The sequence below is a fragment of the Choristoneura fumiferana genome, chromosome 6, assembly GCF_025370935.1.
Source record: "Choristoneura fumiferana chromosome 6, NRCan_CFum_1, whole genome shotgun sequence".
Taxonomy (NCBI): Eukaryota; Metazoa; Arthropoda; class Insecta; order Lepidoptera; family Tortricidae; genus Choristoneura; species Choristoneura fumiferana.
Window position 1 is genome coordinate 5661127 of NC_133477.1, and position 19706 is coordinate 5680832.

Here is a 19706-nt window from a genome sequence, read left to right on the forward strand (position 1 = left end):
AGAGCAACCAGGTAAACAAATACCAAATATGTTTAGGGCGATACTCATGAGCGTTTGAACCGCTTTCAGAACTATGGTTTTCTTTTATGATGACTTCATAAAAAGACTCGACATGCCATTTTTCGGATATTTTGGAGATCTCAACTAGAGCCTTTTACATTTTGTTATCAAATTTGCACGGTAGTTCCTTATTATATCGTAAATAAAGAGACCATGGTTGTGACGGCGGTTCAAACGCGCTTGAGAGTATTCCTTTACAATTATAGTTAATTATTTTATGGAATGATTTTTTTATTGCAAAGAAAAAAATAATAGCACCTACAATGTGACGAATATCTAAGCCATTAACAAGCTTTCAACTATAGCGGGCGTTGTATTGGAGCAACTGCCATAAAACAAATTTCACGAGAATATAGTATTTCCTTTAAGAAAGACATAACATACAAAAGTGTGCGGAGCCAAGTTAGGCCCGTCTTGATGCTGCTAGAAATCGGTAAGAAATTGCTCCCTGGCGAGTCCAGGTTTTACTGCCTTTTGGAGTAGAGCTCGACATAGCCTCCTCACCTTTCGGTATCAGAGGTGTCAGACTCTACACCATGGTATGGATTATAGACAGGAGTCTATATGTAAAAAAAAAGGCAGGTCACCGGCGTTGAAGCTTTGGTAAAAAAAGAAGACACTAACGATGGTTTCTAAGTACACACCATCGTTAGTGTTAAAAATGTACCCATTATGAACAATTATGTACCACATCGGAAATTAAACTTGGTTCCAACGATAGGGCCTCAAAAGCATATAAAGCTACCTGTACAGCTTCATAAACACGATTATAGTTTTCCTCATCTCAAGTGGTCTTTTCAATCGTAAAAAGAGCTGACGTAATGAAAAACAAAATCTTTAATTTTATGATGACATGTCTACACATACAACAATAAAGTGCAGGAATGTTTATGATGCTGACTGTACCTGGATTAGGAGCCCATTATCCGCCTTATTAATAAAACTCACTTCTGTTAACTAAAATGTGATTGGTCCCTTTCTCACAAATACGAATGTCAAAGTGACAGATAAAGACAAACGAATTTTAACGGCACTTTAGCTAAAAGAGGTTTGATGGATATTTAATATAAATAAAGACATGTGTAACAAAACTGTCATTTCCGCTGCTTTGGCTGCTGCTATCTTTATGAATTTTTTGTATGTGAGGGTAAAGGCTGGAAATGCTGGGATGCGTCAGGAAGGGTAAGTACTGCGTGTTAATAGGGGTAAAAGCGTTAATAAGCTGGGACGGGAGGTTGTTAACGTTGTTAGTGTGGACAGGGAAGGAATGCGGGGAATGCGTCAGGAAGGGTAAATACTGCGTGTTAATAGGGGTAAAAGCGTTAATAAGCGGGGATGGGAGGTTGTTAACGTTGTTAGTATGGACAGAGAAGGAATGCAGGGAGTGCGTCGTGGAAGGTAAGTACTGTAAGGGGTAAAAGCGTTAATAAGCGGGGATGGGAGATTATTAACGTTGTTAGTATGGACAGGGAAGGAATGCAGGGAGTGCGTCGGGGAAGGTAAGTACTGAGTGTTATAAGGGGTAAAAGCGTTAATAAGCGGGGATGGGAGATTGTTAACGTTGTTAGTATGGACAGGGAAGGAATGCAGGGAGTGCGTCGGGGAAGGTAAGTATGCAGCAGCAGCATGCAGCAGTATGTAACATGAGTCGAGGTATAAGTAAGTCGAACAGTACTGAATCAAGATCGAGAAAAACCACTGGGTGAACAATTCCGGAATAACCTTCGAGAATATCATGCATAATATCTACTCCAACTTGTTCGAATAATCTGAAGCCGTTCACCATTATCCAAACACACTTTTCCTTAACACCAGAATTGGCAGGAATGCCTTCTAAAACGTCAGCTTCATAATCAGTATCACATCTTAGGAGAGCCTCATCGGCATATGTTTGAACTTTCATTACATCTTTTTTTACGCGGCAAATTCTACATGGGAAATTGGCAGAGAAGCTTTCCACAAAACCGGTAATGGAATGGATGCCTAAATTGTCACCGATAATTAAAGCCAGTTCAAAATATACAACTCCATCAAAGTTTGGTACGACAAATGGGATGCCAATGGAGCTCAGATAATTAAGTTCATTTATTACAGGCTGGAATATTACTTTATTGCCGAATTTTAATCTGTCAGATGAATGGAACAGCAACGTTAAAAAAATATGAGATAGAACACTACAACGCCAAGGAGGTAGACATGGGACTGAAACATATACGGCACCTAATTTATGAATCCCGGAGTGACTTCCTAAAGCATTTGAAGTCTCATAGTCGTCAAAAAATAAAAACAACGGTATTACATGTTTACCCATGTGAGTTCTTTTTTTTGATTGCCAATAACGCCCCTGAATAAAGTTTCGAATAACGTTAACATCTTTGTAAAGATCCGCCATGTATTGCAATGTATCAATCAAAACAGTTTCGAGGGAAAAAAAAGCATGTAAGACTTCTCTTAATGGAATAAACTGCATAACGCAAGTAACCGATGAAATAACCTGCCTGCCTCTCAAAGTATTTGACTCGCGGCGTTCACCCACCTCTATTTTTTTAGGTGGAATATAAGTGCGGCGTACCTGAAAGTATTGAAATCTACGATACTCTGTTGAAAATGGATTTAAAGACGAAGAAATTGCAGTAGATATTATTCCTAGCACTTCTGCAACTGAACTATTACAAGAAATTTTACCATTATGAACCATATTCTGAAAGAGGTCACCTATCAATGGAACCAACGAAACTGAGAAAACGCTTAGAAGTGAGTTCATAATTATTTGGACAATATTCCTTGGCAAATTCGCAGACCCATACAAGGACGCTATTAGCGAAGCTAGTGCCATCTCTAGAGAAAGGCGAGGTGAATCTTCAGTTAAAGTTACTTCTGGTGTTACAACACCTGCAGGCATAGTATTAGTCTGGTTTAAAGGTTCTGCAGAAGGTAAATAATCATTCCTGGTAAGATCAGACTGACTAACTAGTTCTTGAGACGGTGAACAGTTAGTCTCGACTAAAACGTCCTGATCAGACACAGAAGGATATTCTTCAGTTAAAGCACTAACTTGATTGGAATGCTCTCGAAAATAGTGTCTACGAAAGGAATTAAACAGATGATACGACCTGGAACAATTGTCTTCTACACAGCGATATTGTTCAAACTTGTGGTTCTCATGAAAAAGTTGGAAATGGATTTTAAGTGCTCGTACGTCTACGACAATAGTGTTACAAATAAAACAGGTAACCATGTTTGTTTACTCAGTTAGGTAATAGACCACAATCATTCAGTAAACTTTGAACAGACCCGGAAAGTTTGGTTTTTGAAATTGTATTTGCCGGAAACTTGTAAATTGCTCTTTCTAAGAATTGCCAGACAGGTAAACATTCACTAGGATACTCCAAATTAAGAGCCCATATTATCTTGAAACATGTATCAACAGTTTTCGAGATGGTTGGCAAATCGTAGATTATGTCGTCAACAACAATGTGATGTGCTATTATTTTTTTCAGAGGACCTGCAACTATCATATATGGTTGAACAGTTAATCCCATAGTCTGATACCTGGCCTGTCGCTTCTGCCGCTCTTCAAGGATCTTCGTTGGTTCTTCAATGTGTGAAATAAAGCTTTGGCGCACTTCTGCCGCTGATATTCTTTTCCGCTTTAAGTGCACCGGGCCAACCATGTGCGGTAGAAGTAGCAATAGGGCCAGGTTGCTAGTCTCGGAATTTTGATCTGTCAAGCAACAATAAAGAAAATTAGTGTAAAATAAAGAAAAGTAGTGTAGTAATTACTAATATTTTTTATTATCGGACGCTTTCGTTTTCCACTTACTTAAGCACTTAATAGAATAGAATAGAAAACATTTAATTCGAGTATCATAAGACTCGTACATTATATAGGTTAGGTTTTACTTATTACTAGTGTTAGTGTTAATTTATTATTTAGTGTAGGCAATTATATAATTACCTACACTAAACAATGATGAAGTGCATATGTCGACAAGTCATTACATTATATAATATAATGACTTTTCGACATATGCACCTCGCAACAGTGCCTCATATGTAGAGTTTACGCGGCGCGCGCGGCGTCGTAAATTTCCAACGTTGATTTTTGCGGTGCGCGTCGTGCAACGTGCCGTTGCACGTTTACGGTGCCGTGACGTGGACATGTGGCCGGGCCCTAAGACATAACTAACCTTGTGCAAGTTGCTTCAATTCTTCTACAAACGGTGATCGTGTTGATGAGCCTGTAGATATACCGAGTAGTTTGCTCTTCAGTAGCGGTAATTTATCATCCAATGAATGTTCATTGTCAGGATACCAGCGATCGAAGTCAGCAGTAAGCTTAAATAAAGAGATTAAATTAGTTAGAAAACCTTGAAAATTTACGGAATATCGGTTAAGGTTTCAATCAGTAAAACACATCAACACTCCAACAGCAAATTACTTACCAGCGCGTGCCCCCAAGAGCGCTTCAAACAGGGAAATTCCTGGAGATACGACAGTTTCTCATTTGAGTGCACACGTTGCTTCCGTTGCTCGTTGGTTCTCTGCCACTTTTCATTGCACAATCCAAAATCATCAGTAGAGCAACGTAACCACTCGAGGGTTTCCTCTTCCTCTGGCGTGATGGGGAGGTTGCTTGTAGAAGGTGCCGACGATGATGCGGCCGTTGGCGACTTCTGTAGAGAACGTCGTGCTCGCGGTTCGTACACTCCGTGTTTTCGGTACTTGGCTTTTAAGTTCGAAACTCCGTCGAACAGTCGACCGTGAGCTCGATGTAACCCCACTTTTGGTTTAGTGTAATAACTTTCTAACCTTTCTAAAGGAAATACCCGTTCTGAAAAAAAAACATACCAACATTTATAAAAAAGCCATGATTTAGTAATAATAAATTTTCAACTTAACATAGTGTTTCTGATAGTAACTACTTTGTATATCATGGGCGGTGAATCGATATATATATTAGATACTTATTTTTATTTCAAAATTTATGATTTACTATTAACAATTAAGCAAAAAATATTCCGATATGGTTGTGGGCTTTACTGTCACTAAAGTAAGTATATTCTTAAGTTTAACCGCTTAACTGAGTACACAGGGTACAGGGGTAATTTTATACAAAGTACAGTAATTCCTTGGCAAAAGAATTATGAGTTGAGCAAAGACGAGGGCTGATTAGTATTCTTACAGCACAATGCAAAACAACAAAATCCAGCATAATACATTATTATTATGTCATCAAGTCTTCACAGGACGGAATTCCTCAACGGTTAATGGAATCTATTTGAAATTTGGTATGGCAATTTAGTTTAATTGACAATGCAAGTACAGTATGTCATTTTTACTTTTAGAAGCTTTTATTTTTGCTGACAGTAAGTACTTTTTGCTGTCTGTACTTGCATTGTCAACTAAACTACATTCCCATACCAAATTTCAAGTCGATTCCATTAACCATTGAGGAGTTGTCCTGCGGAGACGATCCTGGCCGGACCACCAAGATGTCACTCCCTGATTATTGTATTGTCGCCAGATTTACATTAGTAATATTTGTATGCCAAATTCGAAGTCAACTCGACTACTGACCCGTACATACATAGCATACACACATTGCAAGTTAAATAAAATCTTGTAAAATGTGTTTCTTTTCACTTATGATTCACACAATCCATAATAACAATGAAAAAATTTGCAGAATTTATAACAGCTTACAGAGATTTTGACCGGGTTTGATTATGTTATTTTCACTGACTAATTTTTTCTTATCCTGAATTACGCTATCAGTTGTGCTGTTTCCAGATCATATCTTATTTTCCATGTCACTGTCTTCATCCTTACTGATGTCATTTAGTGTCAGGTCTTCCACACTCCATACTGCTTTCAGATGTTATTGTATCTAAAAAAAACGAATAATTGTTAGTGCTGTAATGTAATGCCATAAGTTCTGGTTTATTAATATCAACCACTTTGTTACCAAATTATTGAAAATAGCATTACCTGCATGTATTTCGATCAATTCCTCTTCAATTGGTTTCATAGGGAGTGATGGAGGTGAAGATAATGAATCATCTCGATACTTTTTGTTTTTGGTAATTTTTCTTTTGTCTGACGAAGATGACGCCGCCTGCCTAGGTTTTTCCACAGCAAATGCTTCCTTCAAGTTAGCTAACAACCAAAAATAGTACATTATTGCAGAGGCCGGGAAATTAGGGATTGCCGGCCAAGTAGATAAAGGGATACGAGGCTGGCAATCTCTTTTAACGCTTAGGTATTTAATGCTTTTCTCAAACATTGTCGGGAAATTAAACATCAAAATTCCGTCTGCCGCGGCTAACTATGCAATTTTCCGGGATAAAAACTATCCTATGCTCATTCCAGGATCTCAAACTATCTCCATACCAAATTTCATCTAATTCGGTTCAGCGGTTTATAACAGTATTTAAACTTCGCGGTTTATTTTTTCGAAATAATGCGAGTATTTCTGAGTATGTTTGAGAAAAAACATTATCTTATCTTAAGAACACATTATTAACGGCACCAGTTAATTTGCACATGCATGCACAATTAAGATCACTAGAATAACATAACAAAATAAAAAATATTTTTCATCACACTTGCTCGTAAACAGTGTCGTAACATGCAGGCTACCTTGGTTGCAACCCCCCTAATAAAACCCTTGAACTTAATGTGCTTGTCATGAAACCCGTGATCGGTAAATGAGTCATTGCCCGTACTAATTTTCATGTCATGAAGCCCAAGGTCGGTAAATGAGTTTGTTACTGCATGGCGTGCTGCTGCTCCGTGCGCGCGCTGCACACGCACGCCATGCACATGCTGCAGAGCGCTGCCAAGAGCGCAGCCAGCGGTATCGGCAATTTTTGAAAAAATATTAGTTTTTCATTTACAAATATACAATTTTACTCGCAAATGTGATGAAAAACATTGTATGTCGCACGGGCACTACTAGAATTACGAACATCGACTCATTAAATCTAATAGACTTTCGTTCGTAATTCCTTATTTAGCGCCCTTAAGACAATGTACTATAAAAAAAGATCACAAGAAACATGTTGCAATCAAACCAAATTATTAAGGTTACATATCAGAACACCTACTTAAAATTGTTAATTAACACATGCATTATGAATCACAATTTATGATGTGCCTTCTCCTTAACCACTAGATAAATAAGAGTAAAGTAACCTAATCATAAAAAAATCATTTTTATACAAGCTTTTTTTGCTTATTGTACTTTCTGTTGACTGTACTTGCGTTGTCATCCAATCTACATATCTATACCAAGTTTGAAGTTGTTGCCATTAACCGTTGAAGAATGCCGTGATGTGGAGACAATCCTGGCCGGACCACCAGGATGTCACTGCCAGATTATTGTATTGTCACCAGATTTACATATGCATGCTAAATTTCAAGACAATCCGACCAATGGAAGTGGGTCAAATTAAGCTTCCAAAATTCCACCCAGACAACATAATAATATGTACATATAGTCGAGTTATAAACTTGTGAGCGAAAAGTTGATCAAAAATATCTGACCACGACTCTATTATTAACGGCGTAGAAGCGTGTTCAGATATTTTTGATCAAATTTTTGCTTACAAGTTTATGAACTCGACTGTACCTACATACATTACAATTTATGGCTTTATCATTTATCCAGTTTCTTGGACAGACGCTTACATATTCATTATTCTCATTGGAGAATATAATAACAGAATATGGCATCTGAAAACAACATAAAGATTCAATTTCAAACAATTTAGTTCATACTCATCCATATTAATTATAAAAGGTTCGACCATATCATCAATTAAAACATCTAGTAATAGAGACGCTTTGGTGTATACTGTAAGTCTTTATTATGAATAAATGAATAAATAAATAAAATAAAATCTAGCTGCATCATTCTGTCTTCTATTTTAATCACATGATCAAACATGATCTCCTACGCTCCGGTGTCACCTTCTGCAGTTATTTATTGTCAATATTTCTATGTGCATATCAAAAATAATTTATTAATAGTATATAGGTACGCACATTATGAGATTAATAGTATCCAAATGTTGTTAAAACCTGAAGTATTACCACTGTAATATGAACTTCTCTACTACAAAACAGTTTCAACCAAATATCTGTGTAGGTGAAATTAATATTGAGATGAAATTATTTATTTATGTGGTTGCATTTAATTTTAACTTTACAATATTTTGATTCCACTGGTGCCACGGTTGATGCTCATGGCAGCCAACATGTTAATAAACGCAGCAGTTTCATATTATTACATAAAAAAACCTGAATTTACTTAATTGAAGTACTTAGGTTAAAAATAAATTAAAAATAAAAGCTTGTATCAACACAAGAGTGAGACGCAAACTAGGTAATATGATTTCCATACACAACCTAGCGAAATATAATTTTTGAACTTCAGCCATTTTGTTAGTATTTCGTCACTTTTTTTAATTTCTGTGACTTGTTTATTCAGAACTACTAAAACTTCTATACCATAAAATTTGAAAAACCCCAATTACTAAATTGCTCTGACAAAGTCGAGGTGATAACGAGGATGAACACAAAAGTTCTATTCGGTAACAACATTCTTACCTCAAAATGAACTTTTGTTTTGCTAAAACATTTTATCGTAAAAAAGCAATTCCTGTAGTTTAATATGCTATCTCGAGGTGCTTTTAAAATAGTAGTTATAGTGAAAAAGGTGCATTTTGAGGTTAGAATGTTTAATTCAAATTACTCTAAACTGCCGGTACATGATTGATCGATACAACTAAAACACCCAAATAAAACATGCTAATAAAATAAACAACAGGACATAACTGTAGCATGGGAATATCAACGTTACAAGGTATATATGATCTATTGTCAAATCTATAGCTTGCATGTTCAAAACACTATTTTCAATTCAACTAGGCAGGCATAAAGCCATATCGATGTCGTTAATAATAAGCATTTAGTAATAATTTAACTTACATCTCTTTCTGGTTTCTCCATTATTTTGATCTTCTTTTCTTTACACTTCTATTAGATAGGCGTACGCCATACGCACGCACGCAAACACGGTCGGTAATCAAATCAAAATGGCTGCTGGCTGGCTTCTGGCTTGGCTTGGCTTGGGCTCGGCGGGCGGGCGACGACGCACGCGGACGCGGGTGACACTCTTTCCCGGCCCGGATAACACCGACATGGAAATACCGGCCCTGTTTTTTGTGTACACGTCCTTACAAACTGACAGGAGCTTCTATGGGCGTGTACACGAAAAACAGGGTCGGTATTTCCAACCCGGTATTATCCGGGCCGGCTTGCCAGATCAAATTCGAATTAGAAATTCGGAGATATTACGTCCAAAAAACAAGAGATCGAGAAAAAAACCATTAGACTAGAGATGCTCATTTAGTACTCAATGAATTAACTCTAACAGATTACGACTACAAAAAAAACTTATGTTTTGTTAGTTTACATTTACAGAGTTATTTCCATGTTCCCGTAACGGCCTATAAAGCCGGACACTGTTAAGGATTTTTAACCGACTTCAAAAAAGGAGGAGGTTCTATGTTCCGATGTTAGTATTTTTTTTATGTATGTTCGTCGATTACTCAGTCAATTGTGGACCGATTTTCAAAATTTTTTTTTTAATCGAATAAGTATTTTTCTGAGGTGGTCTTATTGTCACCAAGTCAAGATCTGATGATGGGATCCTAGGGAAATCGAGTGCAAACCTCAAATTTGATAGGCACACCTATGGCGATTTTGCCATTATTAGCATTAAGATGAGCATTTACATTCAGAAAGTATCATTTGGTAACCTGGACCTGATGAAGAAGACCGTGATGACCAATGGAACTCATCAAAGCTAAGTAATGCTCGCTCGTCTATAAACGATCATGATTAATATATCTAGATAAGCGACTAAGAAGAAGCTTTAAGTTAATGATTCTTTCGAACTGATATATGATGCTGAAGCCAGAAGGTAGGCAACGGAACTCTGTTATAAAAAAAAGCAACTAAGTCGTGTTTGGGCTTAATAGAATCGTTGTGAGATGTACTTTAGCTACGAATCACTAAAAAGTGAGAAATAAATAAATTTTTTAACAAAAAAGTAAAACCGGCTCCAAAAAATAAAAAAAATAAAAAATAAAAATGGAACCGACTACAAAATCCTTAAAAAATATTTTTCTAGGTACGTACTAGCTTGAAGTCGGTGACAGCACGACCCAGCAGGAGGGATGGAATGAATGCACTTCGTAGTTAGTAGGGTCTCTGGGATGTTATGAAGCTCCGTATCCGTAACCGGAACTATCGGATATCCGAAATAAAAAACTATCCGTAACCGTAACCGAATCCGATAAGGCTTGTTCGGACTTACATTTGAAATTTACCACGAGCTTTGCGGTGAAGGAAAACATCGTGAGGAAACCTGCACAAACCTGCGAAGCAATTCAATGGTGCGTGTGAAGTTCCCAATCCGCACTGGGCCCGCGTGGGAACTATGGCCCAAGCCCTCTTGTCCTGAGAGGAGGCCTGTGCCCAGCAGTGGGACGTATATAGGCTGGGATGATGATGGGGATGATGTTCGGACTAGGCTAGTATTTTAGTCTAGTAGCGAGTAATTTAGTAGCTAAACGTGTCTGAACACCAAATAATTAGTCGAGCAGATTAGTAAGTAATTTAGTCGAGTCAATCCATTTTATTCTATTTTTTTAGTAGTTTAGTAGTGAGTAGCACCCCCCACCACGCGTCCGTGCTTACTCGGCCGCCGGCTAAACAAGTCCGAACCTGTCGATTTAAGTATAAAAATTTCGGATAGTTTCGGATAGGGGCGGAGTCAAAATGCGACATGTTGTGACAGGTTTTTTTTTTGCCCTGCCGAGTGCCGAGCCGACAGAACGGCCGGCGTCTTATGCATCTATTGTTTATTAACTATTACAATAAAATTAAAGTCAAGTCATCTAAGAGTCATCTACATTCCTATTAGAAAGCAAAATCTTTATTGTGCAAAATACAATAAAAAATACAAAATTATACAAGTAGGTGTTTAATAAGCCTTATAGTTTGTAGGTATAGGATTAAATTGTTTTTTTTTTGTAATTTTTTATTGTAAGTATTTTATTTATTCCTATTTGTATTTTACTTTTACTTCCTTAAAATCCAATATCCGTAACCGAAACCGAAACTATCGGTTAATCCATAATTATTTAACATCCAGCGCCGCGCTTCGCGCCTACAAAGCCGCGAAAAATTGCGAATACCTACCTAGCTACCGCTTGTCTTTATGAAATGAAAAACTTGGCAGTTATGCGTAGTTCTGATGACAACGCAATAATATGGTACCATCGAGCTGATCTGATGATGGAGCCAGGAGCTGGATAGTGGAACTGTTCAACGGCTACTTACTAGTACTTACTAAACCTTCGACTTTGGGCTCATTAGATTCGTTTTGACAAGTCCCATACCGCTTAGGTAGGTAGGTACGTTACGCTTAGTAACGAGGGTTTAATGATAAAGCCAGGAGCTGGATAGTGGAACTCTTAAATTTTAAGGCTAACAAGTTAAAATAAAATATGTAGGTAAGTACCTACATGGATTTCATTTGTAACAACCTCGATTGGTTGTAGCACGTAACACTAAGTCCCTTGATTTTAAAGTAGTTAGTACCTATACTTTTAGAGGAAAATAATTCGCAATGTAACGTCGATTTCGGGTGTAGCGACACTAGCAACTAGTTTTAATACCTAATCCATTGGTAGTAACATGTTCCTAGAAATCACATGCAGCTATACCTATGTATTGCGACCAAGTCTAAAGCACAAAACACAGATAGTTATAGCTGCCTATAGTTATAGCTATAGCTATAGTTGTAGTTATAGCTATCTATCTGTGTTTTGTATCTAAAGTCTAAACTGAGCGCGAAATGCCGACAATCGGCTAGACACTGGAAATGTATCAGAGTTGTCACAAAAAAGTAATATGCAAGTTACCGTTCCTATAATAAGCTAGGTATGTATAGGTGAATTAATGTGGGTATAATTATGTACCTGCATTCATTACTGCCTATACTTAGTCCATTCAGGATAACATTGGACTCTAGAAACAGAAGAAGGGGTTCTAAAATTTTTTGTGAAGTCGTAATAATGATGATGATGATGATGAATAAAAGAAGTAATACGATGAAGTCGTAATTTTGTTTAGTTTGTATGTAGATATATTATTACTTAATATCGATGCCTTAGTTAACACTTATACCGAGTCGCGATCGTCGGGAATTAAAAAGCGAATTGCCGCGCGGCGGTGGCGTTCTGTTTCTTTTTGATAATGCCGCCACAGGTGCCGCCTAGCAAGCAATCGCTTACAGTCTGCCTCAGGGCTTGTTAACGTTACCAAATTCACACTATAAGTAACGTTAAATAACGGTAAAAATCATTAAAATACCTAGTACCGGTATTAAAATTTAACGTTAATTGATAACTTAACATTATTTAACGTTACCTAATTACCGTTATTTTTACCGGTAAATTTACTTTACATTGTAGGGCTTGTTAACGTTACCCAATTCACATTATTATAACGATACCGAAGTAAGTAACACTATCGGTAATTTTTGCTATGCTACCGGGTGTTGCCAATTTAGCGCGTGCATACTCGCTCGATAAATGAGGATAATCTAAAATTTAACGTTACCCAAGCTTACCGGTAAATAGTAATATAAATACCGTTAAAATGATTTAACGATACTTTTGAATTAACGTTAATTTAATGAATAGCTGATAACGTTTTTTTACCGGTAAAAAGTTGTATAAGTAACGGTAAATCGTTTAACGTTAATTTTCATTTAACGTTAAATCGGTTTGACAGTTGGTAACGTTACCACTTTTTAACGGTATTTAAAGCCCTGGTCTGCCTGCGCCGCGCCCCGCCCCGCACCGCGCCTCGCCGTCGGAGGCTTGTTGGCAACTGTGTAGCATCCGCTTTATTGTTTAAAAGTTCCTCGTGAACATTTTTTTTACTCGACTGCAAGGAGAGGTATTGTTTTTCGCGCGTATATTGTATGTAAGTATGTAATATTCTTTATTACCGCATATCTCTCAAACCGCTGGACGGATTTAATTTAATAGGTAGTAATTACATACACTTAACGGACAGACCGGGGGATTTTATTTTACGTAATTTATGGAATCTCAATTGTCCATCATTACGGCTGTACGACGTTGACATACAGCCGTATACTTCACATGTACAACGCATTTATAATAAATTGGCCTCTCCTATATCGGAACACAATTATTAAATTATATTCACGAAAAATTGCGACGCGACACTTCGCAGCCAGTACCATCGCGCACTGAACGTCCGAGTGCACTGCACGGGGCGCCCGCAGGGCCACGCCGCTCTCCCTCGCACCGCACCTCATCGTTGCTCTGTCTAGACGGCCGAGTTTAGTGACTAAGTTCTTAGACTTTGACCTAGGTACATACAATAGCAATTGTATCTACTTATACAATACTTTTGTCCTGCTTTTTGTTCCCGAAATCGCCAACCAGTTACTTACGAAAAGTTTAGAAGTACATTTCATGTATATATGTAGAATTTTCAACCTTATTCATTGTTGAGTAGGTTTAAAATGGCCTAAGAGAAAAATAGCGTATTCAACCTTTCTGTTCAGTATGTCAAGACCTGAGTCTTGTCCTGTCCTGAGTGAGTGGTGGTTGTAAAATGATTTTTTTTAAACAGGTTTTAAAAAAAAAAGGTTTTTTTAAAACAGGTTGTGAAATGATTTTTTTAAAACAGGTAAGTATTTAAAACGTTGCTGTATGATTGCGGTTGTAAGTTTCAAAATATTAAACGAGCAATGTTACAACAATATTACACAAGTAACTTATAGGTACATTAATCACGCTACTTTTCTATAACAATGCACAAGTCATGCATGTCTGAAAACATAAAAAATCAAGCTGTGGTAGCTTACGTGGAAGTTTTTTGACAACGTACATTAAACGCCAGAATTTAACGTTGCAGGAACATCATCGTTATAATGTTTTTAAATGTTTCAATTTAAAGCTTAGGGCAACTTAACATGAATAATGTAACAAAACTAACTTTGCAGCAAAGTTGCATATGTAAATTTCAGTAACCATTTGGCGGTAGGTTACTGTAACTTTTAAATATAACATTATATTTCAAAGGTTGCTGCATGATTGCGGTTGGAACTTTCAAAATATTTAATATGCAGTTACAATAATATTGCGCAAGTAACTTATAGGTACATTTGTCACGTTACTTTGCAAAAACATTGCTCAAGTAATGTTCGAAAACGTTGCAATTTTAAGTTGTGGTAGCTTACGTGGAAGTTTTTTTGGCACCGTACATTAAACGCCAGAATTTAACGTTGCAGGAACATCATCGTTGTAACGTTTTAAAATGTTGCAATTTAAAGCTTAGGGCAACCTAACATGAATAATGTAATAAAACCAACTTTGCAGCAAAGTTGCACATGTAAATTTCACTAACTATTTGGCGGTAGGTTACTGTAACTTAATAATATAACATTATATGTCAAAGGTTGCTGCATGATTGCGGTTGGAACTTTCAAAATATTTAACATGCAAAGTTATAACAATATTGCGCAAGTAACTTATAGGTACATTTGTCACGCTACTTTGCAAAAACATTGCTCAAGTAATGTTCAAAAACGTTACAATTTTAAGTTGTGGTAGCTTACTTGGAAGTTTCCTTGGCAACGTTGATTTAACGACAGAATTGTAAGCTGCAGGAACTTACCGTTGTAACGTTTAAAATGTTTAATTTTAAAGCTTTAGACAACTTAACAGAAGTAATGTAGTAAAACTAACCTTGTAGCAAAGTTGCACATATATACTAAGGTAACTATGATGTGTAACGTTACAAAAACGTTTTTATTATAACGTTACGCTTGAAACATTGCAGTAAGATCGCGTTTGCAACTTTCAAATTGTTAAGCATGCAAAGTTACAATAACGTTATAAAAATAACTTACAGTAAGTTTGTTATGGCACTTTTAGGCAACATTTATTTTGTAACATTTTAATTGCAAGGTTGCTGCAAGATGCGGCAACATTGCATATGTGGCATTCAAACTCCTTGATAATGTATGTTTTGGCAACTTTCTGGCAAGGTTCGTGGGCAACGTTGATAATGTGAGCTAGATCAACATTGCAGCGATGTTTCGGTAAGGTTTGTGCTTAGTGGGAACGTTCAAGACATTATAATATACCGTTTCTATCATTAAGAGATAATGTCCAAGACATTATAATTTACTGTTTTGATCAATAAGATATAACGTTCAAGACATTATAATCTACTGTTACAACAGATATTTTTGCTGAATCCTGATCAGTTAGCTTTACTGTGTTGTCCGTTAAGTTTACTGCTTTGATCATTAAGAGATAATGACCAAGACATTATAATTCACTGTTACAACAGACATTTTTGCAAAATTATGATCAGTCAGCTTTACTGTGTCCTCCGTTAAATTTACTGCTTCGATCATTAAGTGATAATGTCCAAGACATTATAATTTACTGTTACAACAGATATTTTTGCTGAATCATGATCATTTAGCTTTACTGTGTTGTCCGTTAAGTTAACTGCTTTGATCATTGAGTGATAATGTCCAAGACATTATAATTTACTGTTTCGATCATTAAGAGATAATGACCAAGACATTATAATTTACTGTTACAACATAATTTTTTGCAAAATTATGATCAGTCAGCTTTACTGTGTCCTCCGTTAAATCAACTGCTTTGATCATTAAGTGATAATGTCCAAGACATTATAATTTACTATTTTGATCAGCAAGTGATAATGTCCAAGACATTATAATTTACTGTTTTGATCAATAAGATATAAAGTTCAAGACATTATAATCTACCGTTTCTATCATTAAGAGATAATGTCCAAGACATTATAATTTACTGTTTTGATCAATAAGATATAACGTTCAAGACATTATAATCTACTGTTACAACAGATATTTTTGCTGAATCCTGATCAGTTAGCTTTACTGTGTTGTCCGTTAAGTTTACTGCTTTGATCATTAAGAGATAATGACCAAGACATTATAATTTACTGTTACAACAGACATTTTTGCAAAATTATGGTCAGTCAACTTTACTGTGTCCTCCGTTAAATTTACTGCTTCGATCATTAAGTGATAATGTCCAAGACATTATAATTTACTGTTACAACAGATATTTTTGCTGAATCATGATCATTTAGCTTTACTGTGTTGTCCGTTAAGTTAACTGCTTTGATCATTGAGTGATAATGTCCAAGACATTATAATTTACTGTTTCGATCATTAAGAGATAATGACCAAGACATTATAATTTACTGTTACAACATAATTTTTTGCAAAATTATGATCAGTCAGCTTTACTGTGTCCTCCGTTAAATCAACTGCTTTGATCATTAAGTGATAATGTCCAAGACATTATAATTTACTATTTTGATCAGCAAGTGATAATGTCCAAGACATTATAATTTACTGTTTTGATCAATAAGATATAACGTTCAAGACATTATAATCTACTGTTACAACAGATATTTTTGCTGAATCCTGATCAGTTAGCTTTACTGTGTTGTCCGTTAAGTTTACTGCTTTGATCATTAAGAGATAATGACCAAGACATTATAATTTACTGTTACAACAGACATTTTTGCAAAATTATGGTCAGTCAACTTTACTGTGTCCTCCGTTAAATTTACTGCTTCGATCATTAAGTGATAATGTCCAAGACATTATAATTTACTGTTACAACAGATATTTTTGCTGAATCATGATCATTTAGCTTTACTGTGTTGTCCTTTAAGTTAACTGCTTTGATCATTGAGTGATAATGTCCAAGACATTATAATTTACTATTTCGATCATTAAGAGATAATGATCAAGACATTATAATTTACTGTTACAACATAATTTTTTGCAAAATTATGATCAGTCAGCTTTACTGTGTCCTCCGTTAAATCAACTGCTTTGATCATTAAGTGATAATGTCCAAGACATTATAATTTACTATTTTGATCAGCAAGTGATAATGTCCAAGACATTATAATTTACTGTTTTGATCAATAAGATATAACGTTCAAGACATTAAAATCTACCGTTTCTTTCATTAAGAGATAATGTCCAAGACATTATAATTTACTGTTTTGATCAATAAGATATAACGTTCAAGACATTATAATCTACTGTTACAACAGATATTTTTGCTGAATCCTGATCAGTTAGCTTTACTGTGTTGTCCGTTAAGTTTACTGCTTTGATCATTAAGAGATAATGACCAAGACATTATAATTTACTGTTACAACAGACATTTTTGCAAAATTATGGTCAGTCAACTTTACTGTGTCCTCCGTTAAATTTACTGCTTCGATCATTAAGTGATAATGTCCAAGACATTATAATTTACTGTTACAACAGATATTTTTGCTGAATCATGATCATTTAGCTTTACTGTGTTGTCCGTTAAGTTAACTGCTTTGATCATTGAGTGATAATGTCCAAGACATTATAATTTACTGTTTCGATCATTAAGAGATAATGACCAAGACATTATAATTTACTGTTTTGATCAATAAGATATAACGTTCAAGACATTATAATCTACCGTTTCTTTCATTAAGAGATAATGTCCAAGACATTATAATTTACTGTTTTGATCAATAAGATATAACGTTCAAGACATTATAATCTACTGTTACAACAGATATTTTTGCTGAATCCTGATCAGTTAGCTTTACTGTGTTGTCCGTTAAGTTTACTGCTTTGATCATTAAGAGATAATGACCAAGACATTATAATTCACTGTTACAACAGACATTTTTGCAAAATTATGATCAGTCAGCTTTACTGTGTCCTCCGTTAAATTTACTGCTTCGATCATTAAGTGATAATGTCCAAGACATTATAATTTACTATTTTGATCAGCAAGTGATAATGTCCAAGACATTATAATTTACTGTTTTGATCAATAAGATATAACGTTCAAGACATTATAATCTACCGTTTCTATCATTAAGAGATAATGTCCAAGACATTATAATTTACTGTTTTGATCAATAAGATATAACGTTCAAGACATTATAATCTACTGTTACAACAGATATTTTTGCTGAATCCTGATCAGTTAGCTTTACTGTGTTGTCCGTTAAGTTTACTGCTTTGATCATTAAGAGATAATGACCAAGACATTATAATTCACTGTTACAACAGACATTTTTGCAAAATTATGATCAGTCAGCTTTACTGTGTCCTCCGTTAAATTTACTGCTTCGATCATTAAGTGATAATGTCCAAGACATTATAATTTACTGTTACAACAGATATTTTTGCTGAATCATGATCATTTAGCTTTACTGTGTTGTCCGTTAAGTTAACTGCTTTGATCATTAAGTGATAATGTCCAAGACATTATAATTTACTGTTTCGATCATTAAGAGATAATGACCAAGACATTATAATTTACTGTTACAACATAATTTTTTGCAAAATTATGATCAGTCAGCTTTACTGTGTCCTCCGTTAAATCAACTGCTTTGATCATTAAGTGATAATGTCCAAGACATTATGATTTAATGTTTTGATCAGCAAGTGATAATGTCCAAGACATTATAATTTACTGTTTTGATCATTAAGATACAACGTTCCAGACATTATAATGTACCGTTTCGATCATTAAGAGATAACGTTCAATACATTAAAATATACTGTAACAACACAGACATTTTTGCAAAATCATGATCAGTTAGCTTTACTGTGTTCTCCGTTAAATTTACTGTTTTGATCATTAAGTGATAACGGTCAAGTCATTAAAATTCACTGTTACAATACAGTAATTTTTGCGAAATAATGATCAGTCAGCTTTACTGTGTTCTCCGTTGAATTTACTGTTTTGATCATTAAGTGATAACGGTCAAGTCATTAAAATTTACTGTTACAACACAGGCATTATTGCGAAATCATGATCAGTTAGCTTTACTGTGTTCTCCGTTGAATTTACTGCTTTGATCATTAAGTGATAACGGTCAAGTCATTAAAATTCACTGTTACAATACAGTAATTTTTGCGAAATAATGATCAGTCAGCTTTACTGTGTTCTCCGTTGAATTTACTGTTTTGATCATTAAGTGATAACGGTCAAGTCATTAAAATTTACTGTTACAACACAGGCATTATTGCGAAATCATGATCAGTTAGCTTTACTGTGTTCTCCGTTAAATTTACTGTTTTTGATCATTAAGTGATACTGTTCTAAACATTAAAAGTTACTGATATAAATTTAATGATTACCATCGTTTAATTTTAACGTTTTTTCATTAATTTCAAATGTTCCATCAGTTAATTTTACTGTTTTGTATTTAACTGTTTTTGAAACGGTTGTTGGTAATGTACAAAACAGTTACTTTTAATGTGAATCCGTTTACTGTTTGAACGGTAGAAATTATTTTTTTCAGTGTAGGTACATGTTGTTCGTAAGACTTGTGTCGGATATGTTTCGAAAGCCTTCATCTTAAATGGTCATCTTCATCTTACTTTAATTGGCAGGTGCTGCACCAAGTTATTATAACTAAACCAATGTCACTATGTT

General features: G+C 35.4%; 2 protein-coding genes across 2 annotated transcripts in view; one reads left to right on the forward strand and one right to left on the reverse strand.

Annotated features, from left to right (window-relative positions):
- l(2)gl (LLGL domain-containing protein l(2)gl) overlaps positions 1-19706 on the forward strand; it is a 132131-nt gene that overhangs the window by 62068 nt on the left and 50357 nt on the right.
- LOC141428483 (uncharacterized) lies at positions 126-6091 on the reverse strand. Its single transcript, XM_074088475.1, has 4 exons — positions 6052-6091; positions 4506-4894; positions 4251-4398; positions 126-3784 (listed from the first exon to the last, which is right to left on the reverse strand). Exons 1-4 carry the CDS (start codon positions 6089-6091, stop codon positions 3309-3311), a joined length of 1053 nt encoding a protein of 350 aa, XP_073944576.1. The 3' UTR covers positions 126-3308.